Source organism: Protopterus annectens, chromosome 8.part0 (assembly GCF_019279795.1).
Source record: "Protopterus annectens isolate FY-2018-M chromosome 8.part0, PAN1.0, whole genome shotgun sequence".
Classification (NCBI taxonomy): domain Eukaryota; kingdom Metazoa; phylum Chordata; order Ceratodontiformes; family Protopteridae; genus Protopterus; species Protopterus annectens.
In genome coordinates, this window is record NC_056741.1 from 961,181,194 (window position 1) to 961,204,084 (window position 22,891).

Consider the following 22,891-nt stretch of genomic DNA (forward strand, 5'->3'; position numbering starts at 1 on the left):
GAGGGGATGATATCAGTAATTACAAGAGGTACTTAATTTGGGCCCCCTCACCCCCATTAACCGTACCTTTGGTCATATATTTGTTTGTTGTGTTCTTTTATCTCTGTCTCTCTCTCTCTCTCTCATATATATATATATATATATATATATATATATATATATATATATCACCCAAGCGATACTCCCAAGAAGAAATAAAACACTAATCCCAATGCAGGGGCGCCAAACTTTTGTAAAAATGTAGTCACTTATCAGAGAAATGCAAAGTACAATCCTTAAAGTCCAAAGTTCAGCGAAAAAACCAAAAATGTTTGTTGCAGTACAGCTACTAGTAAATAAGTTGCAAAACCAAATTCTGTAAATCCAAAAGTTCAGCAAACAAACCAACAAGTTGAGCAGGTGTAAATTAAAGCAAAGATGCACATTTATTCCGTAAGCGCTTTCGCGGTGTATCCCACCGCTTCTTCAGACATACACAAAATAACCATTGAACACTTTATATATACATTAAAAATAAAATACACCTATCATATACATTTATACATTCAAATTTTTAAGGTCTCACCTATCAAGAGACGCCGTGATGCTAAACAACTCAGCGTACTTCCATGGAACAACAGGACTACGTCACATTCTATGCGCAGGATGAAACATACGTAACCTGCGTGTCAATATAAAACAATATATATCCTTATAAAATCAATATTGTTAAATATTATTAAATACATTATTGTTAATTATTTTTACACTCTGCCTTAAATACAGTTGTCCTGGACAATAAAAACAAGCGGGATGCAAAAATAGTAATGAAATCACTGGTGCATCTGATATAGTAAAAAACAACAATGTTTTGTAGTTTAAAACTACTTATGTAGCCAATCAGTGTGCATACACACCATCCAGCAAATCATACATCTATTGATGTACATGTGTACCTGTCATGCTAGTCCCAATTATACTAATAAGGAAAGATGTCCAAGGAATGTGTATAAGCATAACAATACTGATATGCAAGGACGCATGTGTTCTGGAGTGCGGAAATGTAAACATAATAAAGACTACAAGCTAAAAATAAAATGGACTACCTAAGAACGTATGATCTGTTGTTATACGCTCAGCCCATGGTATAGTAAAACATAGCAAAAGCAACATAATGAAGACTACAAGCTGAAACTAAAATAAACTACCAAGAACATATGATCTATTGTTATATGCTCAACCTTAAGTACAGTTGTGCTAAGCAGTGAGACATAATAAGAGCAAGCAGAATGAAAACACTGGCACTAATGCATCTGGAAGAATGTTTAGTAATGTAAAACTAAATGGATGACCGATAAGTGTATGGTCTGTACCATCTAACAAATTATATGCTCAGTACTGCACTAATGAGTAAGTAGTCCAAAAGATATATATGAGCATAATGAATGCTAATGTGCAAGGATGTATGTGAGCTGGAAGGCTGGGATATAAACATTGTAAAGACTGCACGCTGAACTAAAATAACCTGCCTGGAAGCATGCAGTCTGTGATGTATGATGTAATGTGTATTGTATGAGAAGCCTATTGATAAGCATGATCACTACCTAGAGACATGCAGTCTGTGATATAATATAATGTAATATGATATATATTATGGAAAAAAATAAACCAACCACAATAAAATGTACTGAGCTAAAGAGAAAGGATGAACCATAAGGAATGACTAACGTAGGCTCCTACCCCTGAGACAGGGTTTGATTGAAACAGTTTCATTCAAACCCATGCCCCTGTGGGCTCCTAACCTAAGAATCCAACGGAGTTCTGCTTCCTCCGTTCTGGTAACTATATCCCCTAGACGTGTTGAGGGAATTTCAACATGGAGTACCTGAAATAGGAACTGATGATGTGGACCACCACTCATCATATGTTTGGCAAGGGCACTACTATTATCCTTCCTGCTCAAACAATAATAATGGTCCCTAATGCGCTCCTTTAATGAGCGATTGGATTTCCCAACATAGTAACAGAAACATGTATTACAATGAGCAACGTAAACTATGTTACGGCTCAAACAGGTGGCATCTACCCTTAACTCCCATAGTCTACCACTATCTGGGTGTCTGAAATAGTGCGATTCATCTATATAGCAGCATTGTGAGCAACTTCCACATCTGGCTGTTTTTTCTAACCCTGTATGGGTCGCTCTTAGAGTGTTTTTATAGCAAAGAATCTGTTTCAAGTTGGACATATTGCTGTATGTAAACTGTGGATATGATCCAACAATTGCCTTAATTTTGTCATCACAGGACAAGATGTTCCAATTCTTGTAAATCACATCCTTAAATACACTGATGTTACTACTATAAGGTACCACCAAGTGTTCAAAATTAATCTTGGCGGTAACTCGTTGCTCATTGCTGACCTTCTCAGAAAAATAAGGTTGCGCTCTATCTCTTCTAAGTTGGTCCATATTCAAATAAACGTCCTGTATTTCATTGGTCTTGTATCCCCTCCCGACTAAACCTGATTGCAATGTTATTAGCTCCTCCCGGTACTGTGTGTCCAGACTAGATAACCTTGATAGGCGCATCGCCTGTCCCTTAATTATATTGCTAAAAATCCGTGGATTGTGCATACTCTGTCTATGTAGAAACGAAGGTCTATAACATGCCTTCCTATGAACGCATGTGTTGAATCTTCCTTGTTCTCTACAGATTTGCACGTCTAAAAAATCCAACGTGTGCATAGAGTAATTCAGAGTGAATTTGAAGAAATTAGTGGCACTATTGAGTTGGGAATGAAAATCTAACAAAGTCTGAACAGATCCTTCCCACAAAAAGAAAAGGTCATCTACGAATCTTTTGAAAAATATGATTTGACTGACATTCTTAATGTATCTGGTTTCAAATTCTGCCATAGTACTGGAAAACAACGTATTTCTTTTCAACAGCATCTGTTATAGACAAACGAGTGGCGTAGCTATGGGCACCAGCTGTGCCAATAGCTACGCCAACCTAGTTATGCGCCAACTCAATAGTGCCACTAATTTCATCAAATTCACTCTGAATTACTCTATGCACACGTTGGATTTTTTAGACGTGCGAATCTGTAGAGAACAAGGAAGATTCAACACATGCGTTCATAGGAAGGCATGTTATAGACCTTCGTTTCTACATAGACAGAGTATGCACAATCCACGGATTTTTAGCAATATAATTAAGGGACAGGCGATGCGCCTATCAAGGTTATCTAGTCTGGACACACAGTACCGGGAGGAGCTAATAACATTGCAATCAGGTTTAGTCGGGAGGGGATACAAGACCAATGAAATACAGGACGTTTATTTGAATATGGACCAACTTAGAAGAGATAAGAGTGCAACCTTATTTTTCTGAGAAGGTCAGCAATGAGCTACGAGCTACCGCCAAGATTAATTTTGAGCACTTGGTGGTACCTTATAGTAGTAACATCAATGTATTTAAGGATGTGATTTATAAGAATTGGAATATCTTGTCCTGTGATGACAAAATTAAGGCAATTGTTGGATCATATCCACAGTTTACGTACAGCAATATGTCCAACTTGAAACAGATTCTTTGCCATAAAAACACTCCAAGAGTGACCCACACAGGGTTAGAAAAAACAGTCAGATGTGGAAGTTGCCCACAATGCTGCTATATAGATGAATCACACTATTTCAGACACCCAGATAGTGGTAGACTATGGGAGTTAAGGGTAGATGCCACCTGTTTGAGCCGTAACATAGTTTACGTTGCTCATTGTAATACATGTTTCTGTTACTATGTTGGGAAATCCAATCGCTCATTAAAGGAGCGCATTAGGGACCATTATTATTGTTTGAGCAGGAAGGATAATAGTAGTGCCCTTGCCAAACATATGATGAGTGGTGGTCCACATCATCAGTTTCTATTTCAGGTACTCCATGTTGAAATTCCCTCAACACGTCTAGGAGATATAGTTACCAGAACGGAGGAAGCAGAACTCCGTTGGATTCTCAGGTTAGGAGCCCATAGGGGCATGGGTTTGAATGAAACTGTTTCAATCAAACCCTGTCTCAGAGGTAGGAGCCTACGTTAGTCATTCCTTACGGTTCATCCTTTCTCTTCAGCTCAGCACATTTTATTGTGGTTGGTTTAGTTTTTTCCATAATATATATCATATTACATTATATTATATCACAGACTGCATGTCTCTAGGTAGTGATCATGTTTATCAATAGGCTTCTCATACAATACACATTACATCATACATCACAGACTGCATGCTTCTAGGCAGGTTATTTTAGTTCAGCATGCAGTCTTTACAATGTTTATATCCCAGCCTTCCAGCTCACATACATCCTTGCACATTAGCATTCATTATGCTCACATATATCTTTTGGACTACTTACTCATTAGTGTAGCACTGAGCATATAATTTGTTAGATGGTACAGACCATACACTTATCGGTTATCCATTTAGTTTTACATTACTAAACATTCTTCCAGATGCATTAGTGCCAGTGTTTTCATTCTGCTTGCTCTTATTATGTCTCACTGCTTAGCACAACTGTACTTAAGGTTGAGCATATAACAATAGATCATATGTTCTTGGTAGTTTATTTTAGTTTCAGCTTGTAGTCTTCATTATGTTGCTTTTGCTATGTTTTACTATACCATGGGCTGAGCGTATAACAACAGATTATATGTTTTTAGATAGTCTACTTTATTTTTAGCTTGTAGTCTTTACTATGTTTACATCTCCGCCTTCCAGAACACATGTGTCCCTGCATATCAGCATTGTTATGCTTATACACATTTTTTGGACAACTTTCCTTATTAGTATAATTGGGACTAGCATGACAGGTACACATGTACATCAATAGATGTATGATTTGCTGGATGGTGTGTATGCACACTGATCGGCTACATAAGTAGTTTCAAACTACAAAACATTGTTGTTTTTTACTATATTAGATGCACTAGTGTTTTCATTACTGTTTTTGCATCTTGTTTTTATTGTTCAGGACAACTGTATTCAGGGCAGAGTGTACAAATAATTAACAATAATGTATTTAATAATATTTAATAACATTGATTTTATAAGGATATATACTGTTTTATATTGACACGCAGGTTACGTAGGTTTTATCCTGCGCATAGAATGTGACGTAGTCCTGTGCTTTCATGGAAGTACGCTGAGTTGTCTAGCATCACGGCGTCTCTTGATAGGTGAGATTTTAAAAATTTGAATGTACAAATGTATATGATAGGTGTATTTTACTTTTAATGTATATATAAAGTGTTCAATGGTTATTTTGTGCATGTCTGAAGAAGCGGTGGGATACACCGCGAAAGCGCTTACGGAATAAATGTGCATCTTTGCTTCAATTTACATCTGCTCAACTTGTTGGTTTGTTTGCTGAACTTTTGGATTTACAGAATTTGGTTTTGCAATTTATTTATTAGTAGCTGCATCGCAACAAATATTCTTGGTTTTTTGCTGAATTTTGGACTTTAAGGATTGTACTTTGCATTTCTTTGATAAGTGACTATATATATATATATATATATATATATATATATATATATATATATATATATATGTGTGTGTGTGTGTGTGTATATACATATATATAATATCTTTTTACACACACACACACACACACACACATATATATATATATATATATATATATATATATATATATACAGAAAGAGAGAGAGATGTATATACATACAGACATGTACATATATAAATACATTTCCCCTACTGTTGAATGACTGCACTGGACTATATGTTTGAGAAAACATCAGATTTTATTTTACATCTGACATGGCTTGCTGGTGAATCACTTTGGCTATATTGTGCAGGGTCCTGGGTTTGAGACTTGCAATGGCTGATTATTTTGTTGCTGAGCAGAAAAGGGGCTGTTGGCGATAGAGTGATTAAGGCACTTTAAAGCAGCTCTAAGCAGGTTTGCGTGGGTTTGCTCAGACCTAAGCGACGCTTACGTGAGCTCAGCTTCGCTTACGCCTGCTTACGGCCACTTACAGCCATTTAAACCTGCGCTAATTTCAAATAAAGAAAAGAAAAAAGGGAGATAGGAAAGTGGTGAAATTGGGGCAAGCAGGGGGACAAACAAAGGGAGAAACACATAGGGATGTGCAGGATGGGTGTAGGAAAGGACCATAGATCTGCATTTCTTTGGCAGCAACAGCTGCTTTTAATGTGGGCAATTTAGAATTTGGAGCCTCACACTCTACAGAGAGGAGTGTGGGGCATCATACAATATGGATGATTGGTAGGGTTAGATTGTGTGCTGTGTACATGTCTTTGGGCGAAATGCAGAGCTATGTACGGGACATGTTTTTTTTTTTTTTTTTTTTGTGGGACAGATGCCCTTTTTTTTTTTTTTTTTTTTTTTTTAAGGTGAGTGGGATGTTAAGGAAGGATTATTGGTAAGTGTAATGAGGGAGGTTTTATGGGAGAGGTTGGATCTTCAGGTAGACAAGACAGATTAGACAGCAGACAGGGGGTGTATGACACAGGGGGGGGTAAACACCTTGACGGGGAGGGTGCTTGGGAATCTGAGGCTCATGAGCCCTTCAGATGGTAGTAGTGGCACTGATGTCCCCACCTGATGTCAGTCACCACTACTCCTTAACAGCCCCGAAGATGGCTGTGCTAGGGGCTGAGCTGGAGGGGCCTCCTGCCCCTCTAGCTGTGACAGCCTACCCTCCACCTGGTGTAGGCGGTCATCCATCTCTATCTGGAGGACACTGTGCACCATGCCACAGACCTCATCCTTGGTGACAACGTCCTCACTGCCTCACTTGCAGAGGGGGCAAGCACCATCTCCTATAGTAGTTCCACCCGAGGGTGGTGCAGAACCAGCAGATAAGGGAGGTCTGGGTTAGGTCCCAGACGTGCTGGGACCTGGTGCCTCGGCCAGGTGGGGTGGGAGAGGAAATCCACTGGGATCTGCCTTCCCATATCTGCTATGGTGTGGAAATTAACAATGAACATTGGTTAGTCATGCACAACACATTACAACATTAGTCAAAATAGCATGTATGGATATTCCCATTAACCCAAAACATTGCAATTATAACAGTGCCATAGCAAACAGAACCCATGCATGTATACAATGACAGGGTTGCAAAAGCATGCCAGTTAGTGGCATTTCAGGCAGGCAATAAGATGATTATTCAACAGGGGATATTATTATGCACACAGTTTAAACAATGATAAACTAAATGGAACAACTGTCCCAATAGTAGTGGTTTGTTTAGGAACACACCCATGTTGGTTTCCCTGTGATGGTTGGATCAGTTGAGTGGTGGGGGAAGGGAACAGATTCAATTGACAACTGCTATCAAGTATATTTGTCAGTACACTACTATTCACTTCTCTACATTCTGACCACACTTACACTCTTACTGGGGCATGGGGCTGCTGCAGTACACCAACAGCTGTAGATATCAGCAGAGCAATTGTACACCTATTTTAGTTATATGCATCAGACCTGTTTCTATACCAATTTCTTTACCTGTGGACTTGTCCAGATGAACTGTGTGTACATTACATTGCTGTTTCTGCACATATTTCAGATTCACATATTAGTTGCAGGCCCTGGAGTGTGTGTTGTTTCTTTCACATACATCTACTGGGACATTCTCTGTGTGCAGGTTTCTTGTCAACTGGGGAAACTATCCATGACAGCGTGACACTTGAGGGACTTGTCTGGGCCAGACTGCAGAGTATAGATGTCTAGCTTGCATCTATCTGTAGGACTATGGCTGATCAACAGAGCAGTTGTACACCTTTCATAGTTATACACATCAAACTAGTATTTCTATTCAGATTGCCTTGTATGGAAAGTGCATGTGTTGCAGTACATTATTTTTTCTATTCAGATTGCAGTTTAAAACTGTAGAACCAGACTGAGATGTTAGTGACGGTCCCTGGATTTGAACTGTGTTGTTTGTGCAAAATTGAACTACAGGCCTAGTCCTTATCAGACTGAGCTACTGGGGAAGTGCTGTGTTTTGTTTGTGACATTTCTATCTAGTACATACTTTTGTGCACAGTACTTTTATTATCACATGTTGCATTATTTGTTTCCCATTTTCAGTACAATTTATGCATACACAACAGATATTGGTTTCACTGTTTGTGAAACATGTGCACATTAGCTAGATTGCACATTTGACTGTTTTAGAACTACAAACTGCAATTCAGATTCCTGAGTACACAGTGTAGGTTTTAAGTCTGCACCTGTTAGCCTTATACATTTCTCAGTGCATTCACAGCTACATACGACTGAAATTGAAAGGTTAACGCAGGACAATGCTGGCAGACAAACAAGTAAAACACATTCTGATGGGAATAGGTACTGTTGCTTTTTCCAGGTATTTTACATGCCCATTCTAAAGTATGCAGACAAGCAATGCTAAATCAGTTCACCTCAGTTAATGCATTCTGCAGGACATACACATTTCTATTTATCAGGTACAAGTGAGATGACACACCAGTGTTTGGGATCACCTTTATTAGTTTTGACATACTTATCTGTGTATGACTCAGAACTCCACAATTACTATTCCTGCATGATCTGCACAGGGGAATGCTTTTAATTTCTAACTGTTACAGTAGCCCTGACATGGCACTTTCTTGGCAGGTTCACTCAGACACACTCATACATAGTCTAATATTCCTCTCCTACATATTGTACCTTGTTTGCTACTGATATCTGTCTTACACAGCAGCTGGGAATACTCCATTGTAACACTGGCAACCTGACACAGGCATTTATTCCTGACTTTTACAGCGCAATTATATATACAAAGAGTAATAACATTACTATAATTTTGATTTCTTACTGTTAATAGTACGGGGTATTATGTACTCAACATACTACCGACACAGCCAGGCTAGTCGCTGTGCATGAGCCTGCACATTCTGGGTCCTCTCTGCAGAAGCTGTATGGGGAGACAATGCACATTAATAACACCTGCACAGTCCACAAGTTGAACTTTTTCCATACTTAGTTAGAGATACATAAAACTGCATACTTACAGACAGGTGGGACATCCTGCGCTCAGGCTTCTTGGATCCACTGGTCCAAGAGTGCACCCCTCTTCCACTTCAGGTCATTATGGTGATGACATACTTGCTCACCAGATCGGGGTATTCCAATGGCACTGGTGATATCATGTGCAAGCTGGTCCCAGGCCTCCACTTTGTACTGCGAGCCCTGGTACTGGCCCTGCAGCACTCTGCCATCATGTTTTTAACTAGGAGCTCAACCATGACCCTGGACTACCGGATGCCCCAATGTTGCGCTCGGAAGCGCACACCTTCTCTGACACTAGCCATTTTGGTCCTGCTGTGTGCAATCCCAAATGGTTATGGCTGTATTCCCACCTGTGCAGTTTAAATAGGGCAGTTTTCCAACACATTTTTGTGATTGGCCAGTTTTAATATGGTGCACTATGCTTAGCTCCATGCAAATCTGCATAGCAATGCTTACACCAGCTAAGCAGATCTGAATGCAGGTAAGCAATGCTTATATTAGCAAAGCATTGCTTAAATCTATTTTTTTCATTAAAATTATAAATTGTTTTTTACATTTATATTTTACATATTCCCACCCCTACTGTGCTATATGTGAGCCATATGATTGACATATGTCATTCACATTCCCTAAAAGTTTATTAAATAATTTGACAGACAGGTGATTTGAACCGAGCATGTTTTACATGCTATGCCATGGCAGTACCACTATGCTAAAGCAGCTTGATGACATCTTCTAGCACAGTAGCACTTGTCTATCATTTTCAGGATTTCAGCCAAGCTAAGCATAGCGGCACACCATGCAAACAAGCTGCGCAGCACTTAAACTTTAGATTTATTTCATAAAAAAAATATTATTATATTTTTTTATTTTTTTACTCCTTTCCTCTTGCCCTACTGCTTCCATGCATATAGGTCAAGAGAGCATGCATTTGGGGGTGTGCACTTGAAGGCTGCTGCCTTCTTTAGGTGTTTGTGTTATTTTTTTTTTCTTTTCAGTGTCTGTGGACACTGAAATGTTAGCTATTTACATTTCAGTGTCCGCAGACACTCGTTTACTATATAATATTAGAACCAGGCTCTAATATTATATCGTTTCACACTCATCCATGTCAGAAAGTGCTGTACAGCACTTTCAGAGTGAAGGGGTGTGTTTCAGGTGCTGTGACTGCTGACACACACCCCGTGCACTCGTTCCTGGTGCATGTCCGTTTAGTTTAGATAGCAACGTGCCTTCATGTATATGCAAGGTGCACTGCTATCCTAAATGGACACAAACCACTCCATGATAGAATAGCCTAATTCTTGCACAGAGCTTCATGAATCCAAGGGATTCTACTATCTCTTTATCCTGTATAACTTAATTTTCATTTTCTTGCACATTCCTTTCACATTCTAGCTGTGAATGACTGGAATTGTCACATGTTTTGCACATTAAATCACATTTTTTGCATTATGCCCTGTTTTACCACATAAATAACATCTTTTTTATCACATTCATTGATTAAATTATCATTTTTTCCACAAAAATAACTAGTTTTTGGTTGAGCCCTGTATTTCACAACCCCCCAATTATCAGGAACATTAATAATACTAGGTACATGCATAACATTATCATTTTCCATTTTCAGTATTACTCCACATTCCCATCCCCCAGTCCATAGTCCTCCTTCAGCATATGCTTTTTAATGTCCATTACTTCTTTACATATAGTTAACAAATGTCTTTTCAGTTCTTTTGATTCAACTTCAGTTCTAAACTGGATATTTATTCTTTTTTATGTTGTTGTTTGTCAGTAAAAAGCTTGCACACCATATTCTGACCATTGATAAATATTTTTCTTTTGTTCATATGCACCTAAAAAAAATTCTATGGCCTGCCCAGTCTCAAATATCAAGTCACAAAAAGTCTCTTTATTAATTGTAATGAATGCTCTTACCTCTTTTGCTTTGACACCAAGAGGTGCTATGGCAGAGTTCCAAACCTTATACCTGTCCAAACTTTCTTCTTTTTTCAGTTCACACATACTGTATACTTCTTTTTTGTTTCTTTTATTTCTTATTTCTTCTTTCTTCTTTGCTCCTTTTCCCACAGTTTGTGCATAAGTTTTTATCTCTTGAACTTTTTCTGGCACAGTCTCTTCTTCTTCTTCTTTTTCTTCTTCTATTTTCTCCATGATGTCACTCCATGAAATTGCCACTTCACTTTCTGGTTCACTCTGGTTTACCATTTCTTTGTAAGAAACAAAAACCAAGTTCAAAGGAAGGTGCTGGCAGGACTGATAAACAGGAACAAAGCACCAAGTGAAACAACGAAGATGCAAACAAACAATTAAGATTACATGTATCATCATTATGTTTATAACCTGTTTTGCACTTTCTTTTGCACTATTTTATGTGGTTTGATATAAGAGACTAATTAATTCAACTTGATGATTGGTGTATTTGAAATAGTAATTGTATTTAAACAATGGACTTATGGGTGAAAATGTGTGTTTTATACATTGTCTGATGAAGGAGTGACGAAACGTTTGAAGTGTGTTACACTGCGTATTGGATTTGCTGCTGCTTTTGGATTTCTGTTTTAGCCCAATAAATTGTTTGCATCTTCGTTGTTTCACTTGGTGCTTTGTTCCTGTTTATCAGTCCTGCCAGCACCTTCCTTTGAACTTGGTTTACCATTTCTTTCAAATAATCATCCCGCAACCTTCCCAATTGGAGGGTTGTAATTATGCATTTCTCAGAGGTAACTGTCTATCCTTCAAACAATTTCTTCTGAAAGTTTTCCTCTGAATCCATTTCTGTTACAGCTGCAATCTCCTTTTCTTCCAATATCGCTGTTTTTAAAGCATCCACGCCATCAGAAAAAAACTCTGGTAGCGATTCTACCATTTCAGCTAAATTTTCATCAACCTTCACTTCATTTTTCAGCCAAAGCTGAATCAGCCATATTTTCTTCCTGTTCCTCCTGACTGTCTCCACACCTAGACAAGAAACAGGAAGTCAGGATGTGTAACACACAAATCCTTCCCCTGACTACCAAGAGTAGGGGAAGTTTGCTGATGCTCTGTCCAAATCCCCCATAGTAGTATAAATATTACCTTGAGTCTCTCCTGAAAAGATAGGCTTCTAGCATAGAGGGACTAACTTAGGCAACAAATAATAAATATATAAATAAATAAAACAGTTGTAAGATGTGTTGCAAAGTAATGATGTAAAGACTGTACAAATAATGCCCAGAACAGGTGTAGCCCTCCAGACATTGCACATTGCAAAAGCAAGGAATAAGCTAAAAAAAAACAGCACATCAGACAGACATGACTATCCCTGACAAAATCACCAGCTAAGGAATGGGAGCAATGACAGTATGCAACATATCAACGACAATATCATAACTGTGTTTAATGACATGGAACAACATTATGAGTGCTAGCACATCTATGATGTTGTTGGTGAGTAGCTTTTCAAAGCCATAAAAGTTAGATGACAACAGATGTACTTGACACATGCCACACCAGTGAAGTGTAAGATCCAGAGCATGTCAGTCATTTATGAAATGAAGGATCACAGTTCTGAAACACTATCCATTGCACTGCATGTGATGTCACTGCATGTTACAGAGGAGGGTGACACGACATGTTACATTGTATGACATGGCTCACAATGTTGAGCACCTGTTATTAGACATACAGGTCTGACTTTGAAAAGGTACTACTTTCAGTCCTGTTAATACATAAAGCAATGAGACAAAACCCATGAGGACATATTGTTTGCACTTTTGCTTCACAATACTTGACTCTCTGATTCAGTTCTTGGTCGGGCTATTTTCTCTGCAGATTTGGTATATACTTGTGTGATTTTTTTTTTTGTGAAAAGAAAGTGCTTATTATTTGGGACTGCATTGATTTTCAGAAGTGATTCTTGGTCATCTTTATTTTTCATTTTTTTTCCAAGTTGCTGAAGTTACTTAAATAAAAACACAAAAAAATGTTTTTGCACTGGACAGGAATTCTTACACCCTTTGATTGTGAGGGTAAGGGGGAGAGAGGTTTCATACCACTCACAAAAACTCTGAGGTTACACCTTCATAGGTAAATTGGCAATTAGACCTTCTAGGGGAATGTTAGGAAGAGACACAGTAGAGACTGTAGAAGTGAATGTCAGTCATTAGTGTTTCATGGACGAGTCTGTCTCCCAACCTGTGCACATTCATAAGTACTCCATGTTTCCACTGTATATGCCATTCAGTAATGCATAATGTAAATAACATCTGCATTGTATTTTTGCATAATTGAAAGGGGATGACTGCATATGCCTATCACTATTCAACACACACTACTTACTTTGCCTGGAAGTGTTTTTATTAACTGCACTTAGCAAGAGGGCCTGTTTTTTTTTTTTTTTTTTTTTTTTGCTTTCATATAGCAACAACCTCATACTCATATATTTGAAGTTCATTAAGCTTCAACGTCTGTCTTTTTCATTCTGTCCATATTCTTTCAAGAACTCAAAATTTACTTATTTGCTGTTTGAACAATTGTGTTCTTCTTTATCTTGCTTTGTGTCACATGCATTTGAAAAAAATTATATTTTCATACAGTTTCCTTTAAGTTTCTTCAGTATATTGTCATCGAGATGCATCTTGATTCAACTGAAAAGGATACTGTCACTTTAATACTTCATTGTGTTTCTGCAGAAGAAATCAAAGCAAGGTCTTTTTTAATATAATTTTATGCCAGTTGTCTGCAATGCATCAGCCATTCCATAATCAATCAGCTTTTTACTCCCCTGTGGGATAAGAACAGATCACAGCAGACCACCATTCAGGCAGCTGTATGGTCTTCTCTGCTATGGCCCTAATATCCCCAACTCCCTTCTGTAAGTGTGTAAGTTCATACACATACCTCATAAAAGATGCCAGGTTTTAACAGCTTTGCAGAACCTAATATATGTCTCTGACCCATACACCAGATGTCATGCACCTCTCTCTTTGCTTGGTGCTGTCATTGCCGCATGCCATACTATCTCCCTTCGTCCCTTCCTCATAATAAACAAATCAGTACCAGCTTTTCATTCACACCCTCCCTCCATGTCTCCCTCCTTGGTGTTTCTAGTGCAGGGTTATTAGTTCAACTCATGTCATGTGATCACAGTCAGGGCTTCATCCTTCTAAGTGACATGGAGATGCCAGTCCAGACAAGATCATAGACTGTTACAATGTGCTGCACTTTATAGTGTAAATTTTTAGTTTATGCTCCTATACTAGTATGAGCTTTCCTACTAAATCTGATTTATTTTTAATAATAAATGTTTAGACCACCCCATGCTGTGTGCTATGTTTATTTTGTAAATGTATCTGGTATAGATAATTGGAAATGCTTCTTCCGAGAGATAGTGGTCAAAAGGTTAAATCAACTGGCAACATGGATAGTTTAGGTTTAGATAGTGGTTGCCATTAAAAATGCTTTCAATACTTGGAGCAAATGAGAGTCGTATGCAAGCTGCAACACTCATGCAGAACAGATTGGCATGTGTTGTATTGTATTGTATTATATCATGTTATATGTTTCCACCTTTCAAAGAATATTCATTGTATACTCCCTGTACATAGGCTCAGGTGTAACTGAACCTAGTTATGTGGGATGTTGTAGTGAAAGAATAACTAATTATATCACAAATGCAATTTTTTTAGATGTTTTAGTGTTTTCAAAAGCACACTAAGAGTAGTTGTAGGATGGTGCATGCTATGAAATAAGCATTTAATAACTAATAGTGGTAATTTAATTTATTCTATCATATATCTGCTGTTTTCTTGGAAAGGCTGTGTCCCTGATGTGACTTTAAATTTAGTTGAGAGCAACTATGGAAAATTGATGAATACATATGCTGTTTATTCAGGTCTACTGTATAATTTCGAAAATACACTTCTTTGGACTCACACAGTAGAACCTGGGTTACACAAAAGTGCACTTAATCGAAAGTGCACTTTCGCGAAACCCGCTTCAGCGAATGGCTACTACTGATTTTAGTGCAGTAGTTATGCACCTTAGGGTTAGGGCACGGGTCATGGTAAGGGGATAGCTAGTAGGGCTATCACCTTACCATGACCCGCACCCTAACCCCAAGGTCCATGACTACAGCACTACAGTGGAGGATAGCCTGTCCTCCACTGTGGTGCAGTAGTCACGGACCTTAGGGTTAGGGCATGGGTCATTGCAAGGGGATAGCTAGTAGGGCTATCCCCTTACCATGACACGTACCCTAACCCTAAGGTCCGTAACTATTGCACCACAGTGGAGGACATAGCATGTTTTCCTGCTGTCCTCCACTGTCATGCAATCCGTTCGTAGAAGCTGAATTCGCAAAAGTGCACTTTTGAATAAGTGCACTTTCGCATAACTGAGCGGTCTACTGATCTTTTTTGAATATGTGGTATTCAATGAAAAGCAGTAGACCTGTTTATTCACATCCAATTCTTATACTGACCCTCATCAATAGCCACCACCGTGCACAGAGTTTATTAGACAAGCAGTGAATAAGTATAGATTACCAGGACTTTCTTCGATATCATGCACACTAACACGTGTAGGCAACTTATTGCTACCAGTCAACTATCCCATGTCATTGGGGTTTGGGAGGAAACTGAGTACCTGGAGACAATACATAAAAACAAGGGAGGACATGTAGACTTCACACAGAGAGCAGCCCAGCCAAGAACCAAAATGTCAGTGTACAGTATTGAGCCAGTCATTAGTACTATGTTACCTGCATATGATATCCCATTATTAATGGCATAGTGTGACACTGAATAAGATTCTATAAAGTAAAACTGTTTGAAATCTCCCAAATTTACACAAGTATGTGAAGCAGCTTGCATTATTTTCCTTGCTATGGAAATGATAACTACCATGTATTTTTCTGATCTTATTATGCGTTAGTAGATTACATACTGAACATTATTTGTATGGCCTATCAAGCCATTTCTACATAATGAGGTAATCAGATTGATAACCCAATTACCAGCATGGAATAATTGGCATGAATCAGCATCCCACTGATGTGGTGTTGCAGGCATTTTTATCCTATACATGTATCATATTTTAACTATAGTCATTAAATAATAACTGTTAGACCACCGAGTATATTCAGACCAGATAAACTGATGCCAGCCTTTTTTGCATTATGATCCATTCTTAAGTACACATACTCTGTCAGAGTGTAAAGTTTATTCATGAACACTGAAGTTTTCGGTGTATGGCCTGTCTGCTGTGTGTCATGCTTGAGTAAAACAGAGTTTTGGACCAGTTAATAAACACCTATCTTACCATTTTTTCAACCGTTACATTCCTGAAGTTGATCATCAGCTGCCACCAGCTCCTATCCTTGTTCACCACCTAATGGACCTGCCTTAACCATCCCCAGGCTCAATCTAACCCAAACCTGGGATAGTGAGGAAAATCAGGATGCTGATACAGCATCATATTGTACTTGGGAAGAGTACCATAATACATAGTTCCCAGGGGAAGTTTTATGAGATTCAGAATAGCTGCCTCCAGGAGGTGCATGCTCGCTTCCATGCATGCAGAATCACCTAACCAAGGGGTGTACTGCCTGCAGCCCACAGCTTGCTAGATTCATAATGCTGTTATTGTAGTGAGCCTAGACAGTCTCCTTCTCCCCAGGATGGGAGAGATGGACCAGCAGCTCTCTCGCATCCTACCTCTCTGGTCCCTACACCAACTCTGTTGCTATTCAAATATGAGTCTTCTGGGGCAGTGATGGCTTTGTCACTCTGCAAAACACGGTTAGGTTAACCCCAGCCTCATTTTCATGGTAATCCATTCATCTGCAGTTTTGCACTTTTTAACCATTATTGTATGTATTGTGTCAGTTTGCATCTTAAGGAACCACTGCACTGCATTTTTATATATTCTCAAAGCTTACCAGGTAACTTTGTACAACACAGTGCCTGTTCATTCATGCATTCATTCATTCATTCATTTATGCTGTCATTCCTTCCTTCTTTCCTTACCTCATTTTTCAGTACTAACATTTTATTATTCTGAGTCAGAGGTCACCTGTAACCTATCCTGGTAACCAATAACCACATGGCAGAGAACTGTTCCTTGATCAAATACATTTCCATTGCAGGATGAGTGCACACATGCACACACACACACACACACACACACACACACACACACACACACACACACACACACACACACACACTAACATATCATTTTTGGGGTCACCATTTCACTTGCCTGAATGTCTTTTAGTAGGGGGACGAAGCGAGGCACCTTACAAAAGTACACATGAATAAAAGTGGGATATTTAGACTCCACAAATAAGGCACAGCACTCTCAGGAACTGAACTGAAGATCCAAGTACTGTGAGCCAGTAATGCTAACCACAATGCATCACTGTCACATCCCACAATTCCCTACAAGGATTAAGACTAATTATGTTAGTTGCCCTCTTCTAATCTGTCCCCATTCTTAGCCCATTCAGTGATTTGGTCTTAAATGGATCTCATGCCTCTTTGTAACCTAAAGCCCATTTATAACTAAACAGCAGCAATGCCTCATTCAATGTAAGAGCCTTTTATTTTTTTACTATTAATTCAGGCTTTAACACTGCCCCTGTGCTGGAATGATTGAGCAAATTTTGTCCACCATTCTTAAGTGTTTCATTCAAATTCCATCAGAAAATTCACTGTCCCCACTGAAAGAGAGATTTATTTAATTAATCTTTTATATGAACAGTCAGAAAGGTTTATTCTTAAAGAAACGTGAACTTCTTATACGTTATACTGAAAATGAGTGATTATAATGACTTAATAGACACTGTGCCCATACATTGGTACTTAATGACAAATACTGTATGTTTTTCATTTGTCACAAAGTCCGCATTTCTACTCTACAACATAGGTAGTGAATATGCAAAATATGACTGTCCTTTATCCTAATACAACTTTTACTCACAGTTACATTTGCACTATTTATTTATTTTATTTTATTTATTTCACATTTGTTAACCAGGCTGGTCCAGATGAGTTACAAAAAAAAACATTTTCAGTGGAGACCTGAGGAGTAAAGCTCAAATAATGTCTGCAGCAATAAAAAGTAAAAGAAACATTATACAAAAGATAAAACAGAGTACAAACTGGAATGCTGTATACAGAACAAATTATAGTTGTCACATAAGAAAGTTGTGAGTACTAAATATATAAACATACAAACAGTTTAGTCACAGTGCTGAAAAGCTAGCATGTTCTAATAGTTAGAAGAATTAGAAGTAATGCCAAGACACTTCCTAAGTAGAGGTTGTAGAATGTGAATAAACAGAGGTATACAGGAAGTTAAGTGGGGTGATTGCAGTGATAAATCTTGGAGTTAAGCAGGTGATATTTTAGTATCTTTTTAAAAATTGCTGGCATGAGTTATACTTCTGATATGTAATGGGAGTTTGATCCAGCTATGACAACCAGAGTATTTATAAAGTTGTTTGCCTATATTTTTACAGGGTTTATAGAGTAGTAGTAAGGGTTGGTTGGAACTATGAAGACGATGATTGGGCATGTAATAGCAGAGAAGTTTGGAAAGTGATGGGCAGGACGTGGAGTTATTGAGAAGGGAGTGAGCAGTTTAGAGTTGAGTGAGAGTAAGTTGATGTAGGAGTTTAAGCCAGTGAAGTTTCTGTAGGGCCAGGCAGTGTTGAGAGGGGTAGGGATGATTTACAGCAAATCTAGCAACTTTATTGTATATTGATTCGAGTTTGTGAATAAGAGATGACTGTAGGTTAGTCAGGATAGGGGAAGCATAAAGTAGGGTGGATAATAAAGTTCGAGCAACAGCACATTTGGATTCAGCACTAAGGTATTTTTATTTTTGTAAAGTAGGCCTAATTTTTGGTGATTTTTTTTTTTTTTTTTTTTTTTTTTTTTTTTGATGCTTTGTTGGACATGTAGGTCAAACTTTAGTTGGTCATCTATAATAGTGCTGAGCAGTTTAGATTGTGTTTCAACTTTTATAATAGTGCTATTGAGAGAAGAGATTGAAAATGTAGATTTACAGTGGGAGAGGGAGTTAGGCAGAAAAAGGAGGTGCTTTGTTTTATTGGGACTGAGTATGAGCTGATTGTCATTGAGCCATCTTTCTACAGAAGAAAATAAGTTTTGTGTAGTAGTTAACAGGTCTGACAAGTTTTCAGAGACAGGTATCAATGTGAAGTCATCTGCATATTGGACTATAGAGTAGTGAACGCAAGAAGTATGGAGGGTATTGGTAAAGATGTTGAATAGAAGAAGGCCTAGGAGGGAGCCTCGAGGTACCCCAGTTTAGATAGAAAGGAAAGGGACAAAGAGTTAAGCCATCTAACTGACTGTTGTCTGCTAGACAGGAAGCTGAAGTTCCAGTTGAGGGCAGTGTGAGAGAGGTTGAGATGGGATAGTTTGGGGAGGACTAGCATGAAAAACAGTGTTGAAGGCTTCACATAGCTGGATAATATAATTTCAATATCAAGCACCATCGCAGCATGCCATTTTGAAAGAGAACAAAGCTGTTTCTCCAGTAATATTCTCTTTCAAAATGGCATGCTGCGGTTGTGGTGCTGCGGTAGCATTGTCACCTCACAGTAAGACGTTGTCCTGTTCGATTCTCAGCTAAAGCGTCTTCTGTGTGGAGACATGCGTGAATGGGTGTACTTTCGTTGAAGGCTGCGCATCAGAGCTGGCAACTCTGTATGTAAAAATCTACTGCCAATCATTAGTGGACCGGAATTCCGCTGTGGCGACCCCTAACCGGGAAAAGCCGAAAGATACAACAACAACATTCTCTTTCAAAATGGCAACTTTTGATGAGTGTTCTATCTAGTAATCAGGTATAGACAAACAGATTTAAGAATAAATGTTTATAAAATAAACAGTAACGATTAATAAAGCTGCTTGTCAAAGTTTTACCAGAAAATCTATTTTCCTGTATGGAAAATACTGCACCCTATCGCTTTGCACTAGTAGATATTATTTCTTAAAATTTATATAGGAGTATTTTATATGACCAATAAATTATGCTTGCTAATACACTATTCACAGTATCATGTGTGGCCTTAAAATATACTGACAATTATTTCTACACCAAGGATAAAGCAGACAATTATTTTTAGTGTATCCATTACAGTAGAAAGACTCTTGTAATCAGCCACCATTTATGGTTTAATATCTTTTGTATTTGCTTGGGAGAGGCCTGGCTGATACATTGCAGAATTCAGCCAATAAAGTGCAGCCTTATGAAGTCTATCTGTGTATTACCTGCCTGCCCACTGAATCAGGAGATGGGACTAGGGCTCCTGTGTACTGATTCTACAAGTACTGTTCTGACAGCCTTGCATATCCATTTCGGCATAGCAATGTTTCTTAGTGCAAATTAAGTGGATGCATGTATTTGTTCTACCTGTAGCCATCCTGGCCACCTTATGGCCTGATATCCCAGCAAGCAGACCAGTAGTCATATTCTTTTGAGAACCCATTTGTAATGAGTTCTGATTCAATAGAAGGGATTTTTGAGAAAGGTGGTTTCTGGATTTGAGATTAACTTTGCTTATGGGTGATAAACTCTGTTTATTTTTACACTTCTGCATCACTGCTATATTATTGTTATTGCCTGTTCCCATATACAAGATGTAACAAACAGTTATGTGAGCCACCTTTGAATATGGGTTGAGAAACTTTGTCCCATAGATATATATATATATATATATATATATATATATATATATATATATATATATATATATATATATATACTTCTGCGTTTGTGACTGTGGAATGTCTTGGGTATTCAGCATAGACCATCAATGTTTTACAAAACTACAGTGTAGGTTTTTAGGCAAATCTTATATTTACTCTGGTAACTTGTAATTCCAGATTGTGGAAACTGTAGACAGTGTAAAACATCAAGTCCATGATTCTTTAGGATTCATTTTGGATGTGTATAACAGTGGTTGAAGTCATATCAGTAGGTACTGCTTTTGATGCAAATATAAGGAAATCACATGCTTCAGGCAACATGTTTTCCTGAGCACTTTTGTGTTAAATCTTGATTAAAAAAAAAACTTTCTGAAGAATAAATATTTACATTAATCCACCTTATTTGTTTGGTTATTTTTTACAGGAACACAGCATGCCACTTGGATCTCAACCACAGCTATTCCTTGCGGTCTACATAATTACTTTTGTGACTGGTCTGCCATTGAACATCGTGGCGCTTTATGTTTTCTACAAAAGACTGTTCAAGATTCCTAAACCAATTGATATTTTATTTCTTAACCTCACCATCTCAGATGTAATCTTCTTATTCTTTCTTCCCTTCAAGATAACAGAAGCTTCCTCCGGTATGAAATGGCCCCTTCCATACATCCTGTGCCCTATAAGTGGATTTGTGTTCTACAGCACTATTTATATAAGTACTGTATTTCTAGCAGCTATTAGCATAGAAAGATACATAGCAGTAGCCTTTCCAATCCAGTACAAAAGTGTCAGGAGAATAAGGCACACTATTATAATAAGTGTTGTTTTATGGATTCTAGCTTGTGGTCATCTTAGCTTTGTTTATGTTGTTGAGACTGTCAAAACAGAAAATCAAACAATTGACACTACAATGTGTTATGACAACTTTACACAAAAACAGCTTCAAATTGTACTACCTGTTAGATTTGAGCTGTTTGTAGTTCTGTTTCTGGTTCCTCTTTTGATTACCTTATTCTCATATATCAATTTGATTTGGATCTTGTATTCTTCACGTCAGTTCAAGAGTAAGAAAAAGCAAAGGGCCATGATAATGGTTGCGCTCACACTGATTACTTTTATAGTATGTTTTGGACCCTACAATGTCTCACACATTTTTGGATTGGTGGAACAGGAAAATCCAAAATGGAGAGGGTACGCATTATTACTCACTACATTTAATGCAAGCTTGGATCCCATAATGTTCTACTTCTCATCTCGTACTGTGCGAAACACATTAACTTCACTATTTAATCTCTATAGAAAACGACAAGGCAAGGAAGATATTGGTGAACAAATGTCAACGTGAATGTGGTCATTCAGCATCAGTAGTCTGTTCAAAACACTATGGTGTGATGTGCTTTCATGTTAAAGACAATTTAAATGTGTTATTGCAGAAAGCATAGCTGCAGAATTTATTCAAGTCCTGCATGTTCAACTGAGAGGATTATTTTCTGCTTTCTGCAGGCATGTTCTACAAGATGATCACCTTGTTTATCTGTAGCAGATATATTAAGAGTGGACTATTTTACTTCCAGATGATTCTGTCTAATGCCTGTCTTTTGAATTAGCTCCATTCTAGTACAAATGAACCTTTCTGCTTAACAAAATTCTCCATTCAGTTTGGAAGGCAACCATTAACAAGTCAAAATTATGGAATTCAATGAGGGGCTAAGCAGATGTTGTCAGAGAAAAAAGATTCAGTATCTTCTTACCTGAAGTGAAGTTTGACAATGTTGAGAGTGCTTTACCTTTTGTCGACTGCCGTTCTTCCACTTTTGTTAGACATCAACAAATTTAAATAAAAATACATAAAATAAAAAAGACATAGGTAAAGTCTGTAGGTGGTTTTGCAAAATGCTGAAACTCACAGCAATGAAAAGGGTGCAGTAGAAACATTTTTCTATAGGGTACTGATGTCTGTACCATTATTGAAATCATATTTCTCTGTAGGGTGCTGATGCTTGTACCATTATTGAAATCGAGTTTAAATTATCCAAAACGCATATCACAAATTCCTGGCTTCATACTCTTTCATTGTGGATCTGAA

At 37.9% G+C, this 22,891-nt stretch overlaps 1 protein-coding gene across 1 annotated transcript in view; it reads left to right on the top strand.

Annotated features, from left to right (window-relative positions):
* Positions 1-22,150, top strand: part of LOC122808369 (free fatty acid receptor 3-like) — a 181,282-nt gene extending 159,132 nt beyond the window's left edge. Inside the window, exon 3 of the mRNA XM_044079335.1 lies at positions 21,230-22,150. Coding sequence (XP_043935270.1) covers positions 21,239-22,150 — 912 coding nt within the window. The 5' untranslated portion in view covers positions 21,230-21,238. The remainder of the gene's footprint in view (positions 1-21,229) is intronic.
* Positions 22,151-22,891: the final 741 nt, after the last annotated feature.